Raw genomic sequence first — 12,507 nt, forward strand, 5'->3', positions numbered from 1 at the left:
TCTAATTAACTGATTTAGAGAAACCACATAAATTCTAGATTTGAATAGTTCAATATTTGACCCATACACTTCCTGAATGATGAAAGAGTTCCTTAATCAATGTAACTCCCCACTTGATGGTCAAACCATGTTGTCATTACTCTTGCATGTTGTCATTACTCCTGCAATTATTTTTTGTAATTGCTTGTTGGGATGTTACGGTTCAATAAAATGGCAGTAATATGATTAAATGCAAAAAATCTAAATGGTGTGGACAAAAACTAATAGGTGAATGAAAGTAATGACTAAATTTTATTATCCAGAGATCAGAAAACTGTGGATAAAGAGAGCAAATAACAGTGCCAGTGGGATGAAGGAAGGAAACAGTAGACAAAGCAAAAACTGGAAAAGCTTATATGAGGATAGGATGTTTGCCCTCTTTATAATAAATTCACATAATTTACTATACCTCTGTATGGAATGCAAGTTAATGATTAAAAAATAAACATTCAGAAAGCAAACCATCACACACTGACATTTGAACTATACAATAAATTAATGGATGAATGACAGTAATGATTTTAAGCACAGCGTCACTTACAGTGAGTTCATTCACAGCAACGGCAGCTACAGGAGCAGCATGGCCCCGCAACTGCCGAACAAAGATGCGGCGCGACAAGTCCCACACAATAGCTGTTGCATCTCGAGAGCCTGACACAATCACATTGTACGCTGGGCTTGCAGCCAGGCATGTCACTGCATCAGTATGTCCGTAAAGGCACTGCTTTATGTTTAACTGTTTCTTGTTGTACTCCCAAATAGTGACAACCTAAGGGAATATTAGTTATATAGTACAGTGAGTTAATCTGAACAGAACACAAAAATTATTGTCATTAAAAAAATCACATCCTAAAATTACATCTTCCTTCAACTACGTGAACAAAAAATGTACACACATAAGTTGCTGGCTATTTTTCTGTACAACAGAGTGGAGCAACCTATCAGTCCCTTACAAAATTACCATCAGTTTTCAATAACCAGTATAATGTAAGCCGTGCACCATCAGGATCTTTTCACAAACTATCACGAATAGTTTTCACTCTTTCATTTTTTCATATGTGCGATGTTAAAGCCACAATTATACCTCGGACACGTACACCCTGTTAATCACCTCTGATGCATACACCTTATTATTGGCAAAATGAAAGACACTAACATAGGACAAAAATTTGCTTTTGTGCGACTCTTGTATAAAGTAACAAAAGATATCGCTTTTCAGAGAAGACATCCACCGAAATGATCTGGACAGATAGAAGTCATCTGAACAGTATAAAATCAGTGTTATAGTGACTCACAAGCAGACTACCTTGGTGTCAACTGTCGATTATATTTAAACTAGGACACTTTTACAGTAGTGTGTGTGTGTGTGTGTGTGTGTGTGTGTGTGTGTGTGTGTGTGTGTGTGTGTGTGTTTTTTTGTGGGTGCACACGTGCATGCGTGCATGCATGCACGTGCGCAATTTTAAGGGTGAACACATCCTCCGAAAGGTAATATGACATATTTGGTTTTAAGTTAATATCTCTGAAACCATGAGAGAGAAAAAAAGTTTAATAGTAATAAAATTCTTAAAGATAGTATAATCAAATTTTGCAATAGTGATATTTTTCAAAATATCCCCGCTACCATCAGTTAATTTTACAAAATTACAAAATTTTTATGATAAAAATGAAAGAAAGTATGACGCTAAACTCAATCATGTACAACAATGATGGCGTTTGAAATTCCATTTTTGGAAAATATCCCATAAACCATTCACTATGGTAGTATTTTGTAAACTACAAAATTGTTACAAAATGTGATTATACCATTTTCTTGACTTGACTACTGTTAAATGTATCTCAAACAATTTGGTAACTTCCATGGTTTCGAAGATAATCCCCCGAAACCAAATACAGTTAATTATTTTCCAGGGGATGTTTTATCCCTTAAAAGTAAGATTAGGCAATTATAAAACTCTACGTGTCTTTTACAAGGAAATCTGCCGTCTTGTCTGTCACCAAATTTTACAGGAAAAAGTAATTAATTCATTGCGTTTAAGCTCAGGTTATTAGAGATGTTTGTAAAATCTAAGGAACTGTTAAGCAATTTTCATGTTGCTGAAAACAAATCTGATGTGAGCATTGTAGAATTAAAAATGACAGATCCATAATGGTGACCTGATAAAAATAATTTTATCTTGCTCTTTGCTGAAACCAGGAATAACCTACAAGGAGGTAGCAACAATTTACTCCCATTTTATTTTCTTGTTGTATGGGCCCACAGCCTCTATACATTTTTAAAGGATATTATCTTGCTTTCAGGTGTTAGAATTTTATTTCGTGATTCCAATTTCAGCATTAAGAAATTTTCAAGGACAAGATTTATGCTTGAAAATGGCTTAATGCCGAAATTGCAATCACAAAATAAATCCTAACCTGCTGAAGGCAAGAGGAAATCCTTTAAAAAAATATCCCCATTTCGTTTTTTTTTTTCATTTTTTTTAGTTTATGTTTTTCATTTATTATTCTTTTGCACTATTTGTCTTGTTTCTATTTGTATTTTTTCCACTTGTGTGAAAATACAAAACACGCAAACAACAGACAAGTCAGAAAGTAAAAGATATAGGAAACTAAAAGGAAACGAAGAAATGGATAGTTGCTGAGAAGAAATGATGAAGACCAATTAAAGAAAATAATTAATGTAAGTTAATGCCAGGTGGGTGACGAGAACCATGGACAAGTTCTAGCGTCAGCTCCCATCTGCACAGTTCTGAGAAACTTGTGTCTGGGGGGAAGAATCTAGATGGCGTGTGTGCTGAAACAGGCACTGAGGTCAGGACTGTCATGTTGTAGAGAATGCTCTGCAACAGCATAGTGTGTGTTGTCTGTATACACCCACTGTCTATGCCCGTTCATCCTAATTGGCATCTTGATGGTAGTCACACCAATGAAGAAGGCCGAACAGTGTTTACATGAAAGCCTGTACACAGCATGTTTCATTACACAGGTGGCTTTTCCTCTCACAGTATATGTTTTGCTAGTTGCAGGTCTGGTTTTTAGTTTTCTATGTCTTTTATTTTCTTACCTATATCCCCCCCGCTCTTATAAACTCTAGGATGATGGTTGTCAGTGATCACTGTCTTGCTTATTACCCTATCTTCCACTTTTATGCTCTCAGGTTTTCAAATCTTGTCCTGTGCAGCCCCAACAATCAGTCTTTTCTTCTCATCCTGTCACCAGTCTCCCCCGACCTGGGATCTGAGCGACTTTTCCAAACTCTCTCCATTTCCTAAACCTTGCCAGTCTTTTCCTTAATTCCTCTTACTTCACTTTCAACCCCTCTGCCAGAAAAAGCAGCCACTGGATTTGCAACCTTACACATTTCTTTAACCTTTATGTGTGTTTTTTCCTGCTGCCACTTGGTGAGTAGATTTTTTTTTACCTATGCAGTTAAATTATTTTTCAAAGACTGATTATTTTCACTGATATTGTAACACATTTTAATTTGTATGTGAGACCTATGCTATAGCTTTACCTATTGTTTATCCACTTTAATGGCTATATTTAACCTCTACTGTAGTTGGAGGTACTAATGGTTCAGTGTCTAGCATGTCTAGTAGCAGCAAACATAAAAAAAGCATATCACTGAATGAATGGCAGTTGAAACAGCATGGACACTAATGGATGATATAGTAGTTGTTAAGAACTTATCAGATGTTTCTTGGATTACAAGAGTATTCTCGCAAACACTAGAAACAATTTCTTTCCTGTTTACCACATACACTGTTTACTAAGTGTCAGGACACTTAACATAATAAGAACAATGTATGGTGGCCAATAACCAATATATACAGGGCCTCAAATAGCTGGGAATGCTGCAAAATGCCTCCCAACTGAAGCCACAATGTACTCAAGAAGGAAAGAAATATTATTAACATATGATGAATGGCAGATCTTGGTTGTATGTCTGTAAGTCAGTTATTTTTTAGGACAAAGCTGGCTGGCAGTAAATAATGTGGAGATAGATTTGGACAATGGCAAAAGTCGTGGGGTAGTGATATGCACATATACAGGTGGTGGTAGTATTGCATACACAAGGTACAAAAGGGCAGTACTTAGGCAGAGCTGTCATTTGTACTCAGGTGTTTCACATGAAAAGATTTCCAACGTGATTGTGGCCCCACAACGGAAATTAACAGGCTTTGGAAGTGGAATGGTAGTTCGAGCTATACGCATGGGGACATTCCCTTTCGGAAATTGTAAGGTAATTCAATATTCCGAAATCCACAGTGTAAAGCGTGTGCTGAGAATACCAAATTTCAGGCATTACCTCTCACAATGGACAACGCAGTGGCCAATGGCCTTCACTTTATGACCGAGAGCAGTGGCATTTGCGTAGAGTTGTCTGACTAACAGACAAGCAACACTGTGTAAAGTAACTGCAAAATTCAATGTGGAACATATGACGAATGTATCCGTGCAGTGAAACTTGGCGTTAATAGGGCACATTATCAGACAACCATTGTGAGTGCCTTTGCTAAGAACGTGACATCGGCTGCAGCTCCTCTCCTGGCTCATGACCATATTGGTTGGACCCTAGATGACTGGAAAACTATGGCCTAGTCAGATGAGTCCCAGTTTTAGTTGGTAGGAGCTGCTGATAGGGTTTGAGTGTGATGCACACCCCCTGAAGCCATGGACACAAGTCGTCAACATGGCACCTTGCAAGCTTGTGGTAGCCCCATAATGTTGTGGACTGTATTTACATGGAGTAGACTGGGTCCTTTGGTCCAACTGAACCGATCATTGACTGGAAATGATTATGTTTGGCTATTTGGAGACCACTTGCAGCCATTCATGGACTTGATGTTCTCAAACATGGGATTTTTATGGATGACAACACACCATGTCACCAGTTGTTAGCGATTCTAATGGATGATTTAGTCCCCAGCCTGCCCAACATGAATCCCATCAAATATTTATGGGACACGATCGAGAGATCAGTTTATGTACAAAATCCTCCACCAGCAACAGTTTTGCAATTACCGATGGCCATAGAGGCAGCATGATTCAGTATTTCTGCAGGGGACTTCCAACAACTTGTTGAGCCCAGGACACATCAGGCTACTGCACTATGCCAGGCAAAAGGAGGTATCTCCATGACTTTTGTCACCCCATTGTAATACATTGAAAAATAAGAATGAGAAGGAAATATTTGCACATTAGACATATACTGTATAGTTTGTGAACTAATTCTTGATTTGCTATTAGAAGAGAGGGTACAAGGACAACCTCAGAGAGAAGAACTGACCAGTGGGAGTAGGGCCTGCCCTGCCTGCTTTATAGAGTGCATCTGATGTAAGTATGTGTTGTGTTTTGGAGCTTGCCTCTGAATCTATATCTTCTCTACTTGTGGACAGTAAATCATTTTTCCTAAGGAGTCGGCATAGGCAGTGCCAACAATGGACCAGGAACTGATCCCTGCAGTTTATAGCACAAGCACCATGAGACCAGTAAACCTAAATGAAACATGGTAGGCATAAACAATAGCTTCTACAGTGCTACTACACTCTTGATAATTAAAAGCTGGCAGTCACCAGGCACAAAGTGCCTACTTTTAACAGAATTCTACCAAATTATATAAATGAGTATTGCTGCTTTTTGATAATACTGTAAACTCTTGACACTTCGTGTGGATAATTTTACAATTGATCACTAATTCTTAACATTCTCATCTATTACGAATGGTGACTGATATGAGAGTTTTGGAGTCCCACAGAGCAATGTTTATTCTGAGTGGATAGGGCCATCACAAAAAAAACCTCATGTGCATTCCTTACAGAGTTACCTACAACGGTAACCGACCATAGTGTGTACTGCACCCCTGAGCCAATTAGGGTGGTCCTGCACTTTCAGTCCTGCAGCACAATGTTGTCATAGATTCTCCAGATCAGGCCTCCCACATGTCTCAAAACCACCTGTCTGCTGATGGTTTCAGCAAAAATGCTGCCTTATGTGAGTTTAGTTGGAACACCATGGTCAAGATTGATTTTTTCTGGAAGAAAAGGAGTATGATCTCAGAACCCAGACAACATACATTTGTTTCTTCGAGCATGAGGCACAGTCTGTAACTGGTAGCAAACTATGTCTTCAGTTGGTGGCAGAAAAGCCTCCGACTTGTTCAACTAGTCACCCGGGTGTACACAATGAAAACAAGTGTTTATTCTTCCGAGTGCCTGCCTTCAATTCCCTCAGAGATACTATTACTCATTGCATGTATGAGCGAATGAAGATTAATTGGTGCCTCTCCTTCTGCAACTATTTCAGTGTGGCGTACAGTGGTGAAGGTGGTAAAAGAAGATTAGTGTACGATGTGCAGCTCTCCCCTCACACAAAGCTTCCTCTGTACATGACAGCATTTACTACTGTCATTGAAACACATAGATAATAAAATGAACGAGTACCGTATTTACTCGAATCCAAGCCGCACTCGAATCTAAGCCCACCTGAAAAATTGGACTCAAAATCAAGGATAAAAATTTTTCCCGAATCTAAGCCGCACCTGAAATCTGAGACTCGAAATTCAAGGGGAGAGAAAAGTTTTAGGTCGCACCTCCAAATCGAAACAAAGTTCGTCTAGTTGTAATATGAGACACAATTTAGGTCGAATGAATGATGATACAGCTGCAGTAGTTTGGTTCGAGTCATAAGCTTAGCAGTTACGGTTTACCAGGTAGCCATTGCTACGCGTCACGCGCTCCGTCTGTATTTATACGGATATCCTTCCTTTTTCACGTGCTTCGTCTGGTTTGAATTGATTGCTTATTTTTCTTTGATCTGATAAGTGCCGTTCTCTTTGTTATAGGTGTTTACATCACTCCAAGCTGAAAATGCATTACTGCACTGTGTCATGCATTGTTTGTCGCATTCTGATAGTGCGTATTTACGGCCTGTCGCCGCTCGCGGCGTGGCTTGCTTTTGTGCGCGCTGCCGCTGCTTACAAATAAAAAATAGAGAGGAATCGTCTCATTAGCGAAACATTTGTTGTTACTTACACTACTGCTTTCTTTGATAATGATCAACAAGAACCAAATAACAGACTGCGTATGATAGATGATGTTCTGAACGAAATTTTAGCGAAAATTTTTCTCCGTTCCAAAATCTTTGCAGGCGCCTCTTTAGTTCATTACATTCTGCACAGAAATTAGAGTCATCTTAGATTTAAAAATATAGTCAGTTGCCGTGCTTCATTTCTGACTGTATCACTATCAGGCATAAGAATAATACGAATATAAACATGACATGATATGTATATTCTTCCCCGTTTGCTGTTGTCTCACTCTAGTTTCGTAGTTTATTAGGCAGACAGGATTTAAATGAGATAGTAGCAAACACGAAACAATACATGGCAAAATGTTTATATTCGTATTAATCTTGTGACGAAGAGAATACTACATGTGATTCACAATTCATAAAAGCTCCTATTAGCAACCATCTCTTCTCACAGGTAGGAAAAAATTCAGAATGTAGAGTTGGCCATATTGACAAACATCCCAAACAGTCTTGCCAGTCGGATTTTTGTAGTACATTGAAATGCTGCTACATTCGAAGATCAACAATACAGAATTTGTATTCACTTCCTTGGACAATGTACCAAAATGCAGTGGTCGAAACTCTGGGCGGAGGAAAAAGGCTCATCTTCCACTTTTTTTTTAAATTTATTTACTGACGCAGGGATTTTGGTGCCAGTATGTATCTTTGTGCCTACAAAGCATGCCTGTGTGGCGCTACATATATTCGACGGCAGAAGTTAGTTGTGGCGGCACCCACCAACATTTTTCAGAACTCCCGCTTGCTTTGCACTCGATTCTAAGCCGCAGGCGGTTTTTTGGATCACAAAAACCGGAAAAAAAGTGCGGCTTAGATTCGAGTAAATACGGTAGTTTGCAAGCTAGTTTTTTTTTAATGGAAAGGAAGTCCATGGGAGTAGTTCATCTAACACATCAAACTGCATCATTTTCCAGTTGCACAAATTTTGGCAAACTTATTGTGCATCTAGAAACAGAATTTGCATTGGGGTTCCATTCTAATTAAAATCAATGAACTTCTATCCCAAAGCAGCACTATGTACATTCACACAGAACAAGAAATATCGGAGTTAACGAGAGGAGCAGATAAAAATCAAAAGTTTCCACACAATGTATAGTTATGGATAGTAAAAGATATTTTAGTGAAACAAACTACAGTCCTTATGTGTACTTAAACTGTACAGATTACGTGAATTATGAATCTTTTTATCAAAAATCTAACATGCCACAAAATTTCAGTTGGACGATGTAAAAATGTAGTACTAACCACATAATGTACACTGTAGTTAATGAGAAATAACTGTTTCAAACGAAATATTACTGCCCAATTTGTGGAAATCACAAATGTAAGTCACAACCACCAATTTAGTACATATTACATTTTGCACAGCTTGGAGAATTATAAAAAATACATGGTATATCATATTTGTGGCCGTACAACTAACTGCACACCTGACAAGCATGCATGTGAAAGTACGCTTGAGCATGTGTAGGGTAAATGGGCACTAGTATCAGGACTGTAGAAGCTGCTTGATGCTTAATCAAATTTGAATTATGCAAGCTTGTGCAAGAATGCGAGTGTGTGAATATTTGAGTGTGTGCGCCAAAAACAGGGAGGCTCCAACAAGCATACATCAGTTGTGATACAGTTTTCGTAGAAGTCACATCAAAAAGTCTAAAACATTTCAACTTTGCATCGTTGGAAGATTTTATTCATCTAGAAGTCAGACTTTACTGTGGAATATCAAAACAAATGTGCATCATTATAAAGCAAAAAGGGACACTGTGTACAATTTCCTTCTTGTTAAATATAAAGCAATTTATCCTGCATCAGAAAAAGGTGTAATAAAAACAGAAAACAAATTCGCCGAGATCAAATTACAGTGGGGGGGGGGGATTGGAAAGTAATTATAAATTAGGGGCTGCGGCATATCAGATGTAAAAACAGTGCCACGGTATTTTCACAGTTAGTACATAATTTAGAAGACAAGTGATATGTATTCCAGAATACTGGGAGCCAGTTATAATGGTGCAGTCAGAGTTGAAAATATTGCCTTTATTTGTTTATACAAAACTTTTATGTGTAGTTTTATTGTACTTATTCTGATTTTATATAGTTTAATGCACAATAGTTTGCACCCAAGGAACTTGTCTTTCTTTACAAAGGACTTCATGAACTCTCTAATGTAGTTAGCATCAAATGCAATGTTTCCAGCAACAGACCTTTGTGATGGTAACATGTACAAATTATCCGATGTTATGCCAGCATGAATTCTGCCATATTCCACATCATCACAATCTAGATATTCACAAGCAGCAAGGGTTTGACCCATCATAATCATTAAATAATTATTTAAAACAACAGTTACTTTTATTACTTTATCAATCCGGCCTACTTTCAAATTTCTAGTTGTGTGAAAAATCCTAAGGACTGCTGTAAAATCGCTGAAATGTGCTCAATAATGTGCCAACTGCTTAATGGTAGCTGTAATTTTTATTCTTATGGAGTTCAAGTCACACTGCCTGAATTGTTTTAGTGTATCAACCTCCAAAGTAAAAGCATCATATCCTACAAATACATATGGCACTTTTCATGAACTATTTGCAACTTTAGTTTCTCAAATTTTTAAGGCTTCTCAAAATTCTCTATTCTGAAGAACACCACCACCCAACACTCTACTATCTGTGCCGAAATCTAACACAATAAATCTATAATTTACACCTGCTATGGTAAGTAGGTCCATTCTACGAGTATATTTGTAATTAATATACAATGAGTGACTTACTGAAGAAACTATCTCTGCATGTTTTCCATCAGTGCAGCAAAGTAAGTACAGAAAATTCCATCTTACTGCAAAGTCATTTGCTATGTTGGGCCAGTCATCCAAGTTCGACATATTTCAGGTATGAACTGATGCTTGTACATGCATGCTTGAGCCATGTGAGGGTGAGAGGGATTTGTGCTCGATTGTATGAAACGCTTGATCATGTGTGCTTTTCAAGTGTGTAGTTACATTTATAGCCACCTTAATGCGCACAAATTTTTATGCAACCAACAAACAGAAAAATGATACCAGCAGCCAGTTTAGTCCACATACAACACGTTAAAATGACAATATTTGAAACCAATTTCCCAAAACCACATGATCACACTAGCTCACAAAGGAAAAACTGAATGTTGGCTACATGCATACATAACAAGAGACACAAATGAAAGTACAACCATTTTTCTTACTTAGCCTCTGTATGTACCATATATTCTACATTAATGTGCAGAATTTGTACTCTAAAACCTAAGTTTATCCCACTAAGACAGGCCACATTCAGAGTGTATGTTCCTACTGGAGCCATTCAGTCAAAGCAACCACCACCACCACCACCACCACCACCTCCTCCTCCTCCTCCTCCACAATGAACTTCCTATTATTCTTCCTGTTTCTCTATATTGCCTGAGCTTCCATGCTTTTCAATGTATTACCTTCTGTCTTCTTATTCCAGATAGGGCACTATATTCCGTCCTGTGACTCTTTCTTAATTCTCACATAAGAATGTGCATGCTAATTATAATATTCTCTCTCTTAATAGCCTCACTGGTTAACGGTTGCTGTTCAGATTGTTTTCGGTACTTAATAGCAGATGTCATACATTATATCTGATTGTGCCTCAAACATAACATTTCAGTTTCTCCATGGCGAAAGTGAATAGTACATGCTGTCAAAGTATGGTCACCACTGTAGTGTCTTACATGTATGTATCCACCATCTCAAAATAACATTTTGCCACTCAGAATGTCAGTGATCACATGCATCTGAATATACCCTACCAAAAGAGAAAGCGATGGTATATTGATAGACACAATGAAAAAACACACAAATTTCAAGCTTTCGCAACCCAAGGTTGCTTCATCAGGAAAGAGGGAAGGAGAGGGAAAGACGAAAGGATGTGGGTTTTAAGGGAGAGGGTAAGGAGTCATTCCAATCCTGGGAGCGGAAAGACTTACTTTAGGGGGAAAAAAGGACAGGCACACACTCGCACACACACACATATCCATCCACACATATACAGACACAGGCAGACATATTTAAATGCAAAGATGTTGGGCAGAGATATAAGTCGAGGCAGAAGTACAAAGGCAAAGATGTTATTGAATGACAGGTGAGGTACGTGGGGTGGCAACTTGAAATTAGCAGAGATCGAGGCCAGAGGGGAGGGGGGGGGCTGGAGGGGGGGCGGGGGAAGAGAGAATATATTGAAGGGCAAGTTCCCATCTCCGGAGTTCTGATAGGTTGGTGTCAGTGGGAAGTATCCAGATAATCCGGACGGTGTAACACTGTGCCAAGATGTGCTGGCCGTGCACCAAGGCATGTTTAGCCACAGGGTGATCCTCATTACCAACAAACACTGTCTGCCTGTGTCCGTTCATGCGAATGGACAGTCTGTTGCTGGTCATTCCCACATAGAAGGCTTCACAGTGTAGGCATGTCAGTTGGTAAATCACAGTTTTCCCATGTGGAATGTTTCCCTCTATTATATTCATATCATGAATATACCCTACGATATTTATGGTATCTGGGGAATGAGAGTCAGTACACTGGCATACATACCACCAACTCATTTTCAAGTGCACAAATGAATGTGGACACACTGTCCTCGTTATGTACTAATGAGCATAATATTGCCACGTTGATGTGTGCGCCTGAAAGTAAGCCCGAGTTCAAAACAGACTAGTAATGCTTAGATTAAAGATTAGATTAGATTAATGCTTGTTCCATGGCTCATGAACGTGACACTTCATAATGATGTGAAACACGCCAGTTTCATGAAAGTTTCTTTACATTTTTAATTGTGTGATTACTAATTCATATCTAAAAATTAGACTGTTGAGTAGAAGGTGTTGTCATTCAGAAATTATTTTAATTTGTTTTTAAATGCTGATTGGTTATCTATCAGACTTTCAATGCTATTTGATAAGTGACCAAAGACTTCTGCGGCAGCAAAACTCACACCTGTTCCGCGCCAAAGTGTCATTTAACCCAGAACAGTGAAGATCAGCCTTAGTAAAGTACTCATTTAAACTAACAGCCTGATGGAAATCATATCATTCCTTGAGTACGCTGGAGTACAAGTTGCACTCTACAGTTCAAGACAACCTGCTACCAGATGGTAGCAGCAAGCTGCTGGCACAGAATGCTAGACACTCAGGTCCCATGCATCACATTGTTCAGCTGGATGCTCAACATCATCAAACCACACGGCACATCTGTCTCGGTAAATTTCTTTAATACATTTGCCTTTATATTTAATTGTATTTACTGTTTTTGTAAGGTGATAGCACATAGAATCATTATCAATCTAATTGAAACAGAACTGCTGAAATGACTGCAGAGTATTTTCAGAGGAG

At 38.5% G+C, this 12,507-nt stretch overlaps 1 protein-coding gene across 1 annotated transcript in view; it reads right to left on the reverse strand.

Annotated features, from left to right (window-relative positions):
- LOC124619168 (WD repeat and FYVE domain-containing protein 3) overlaps positions 1 to 12,507 on the reverse strand; it is a 297,546-nt gene that overhangs the window by 37,393 nt on the left and 247,646 nt on the right. Inside the window, exon 50 of the mRNA XM_047145406.1 lies at positions 581 to 808. Within this exon, the coding sequence (XP_047001362.1) occupies positions 581 to 808 (228 nt within the window). The remainder of the gene's footprint in view (positions 1 to 580; positions 809 to 12,507) is intronic.

Source organism: Schistocerca americana, chromosome 1, assembly GCF_021461395.2.
Source record: "Schistocerca americana isolate TAMUIC-IGC-003095 chromosome 1, iqSchAmer2.1, whole genome shotgun sequence".
NCBI lineage: Eukaryota > Metazoa > Arthropoda > Insecta > Orthoptera > Acrididae > Schistocerca > Schistocerca americana.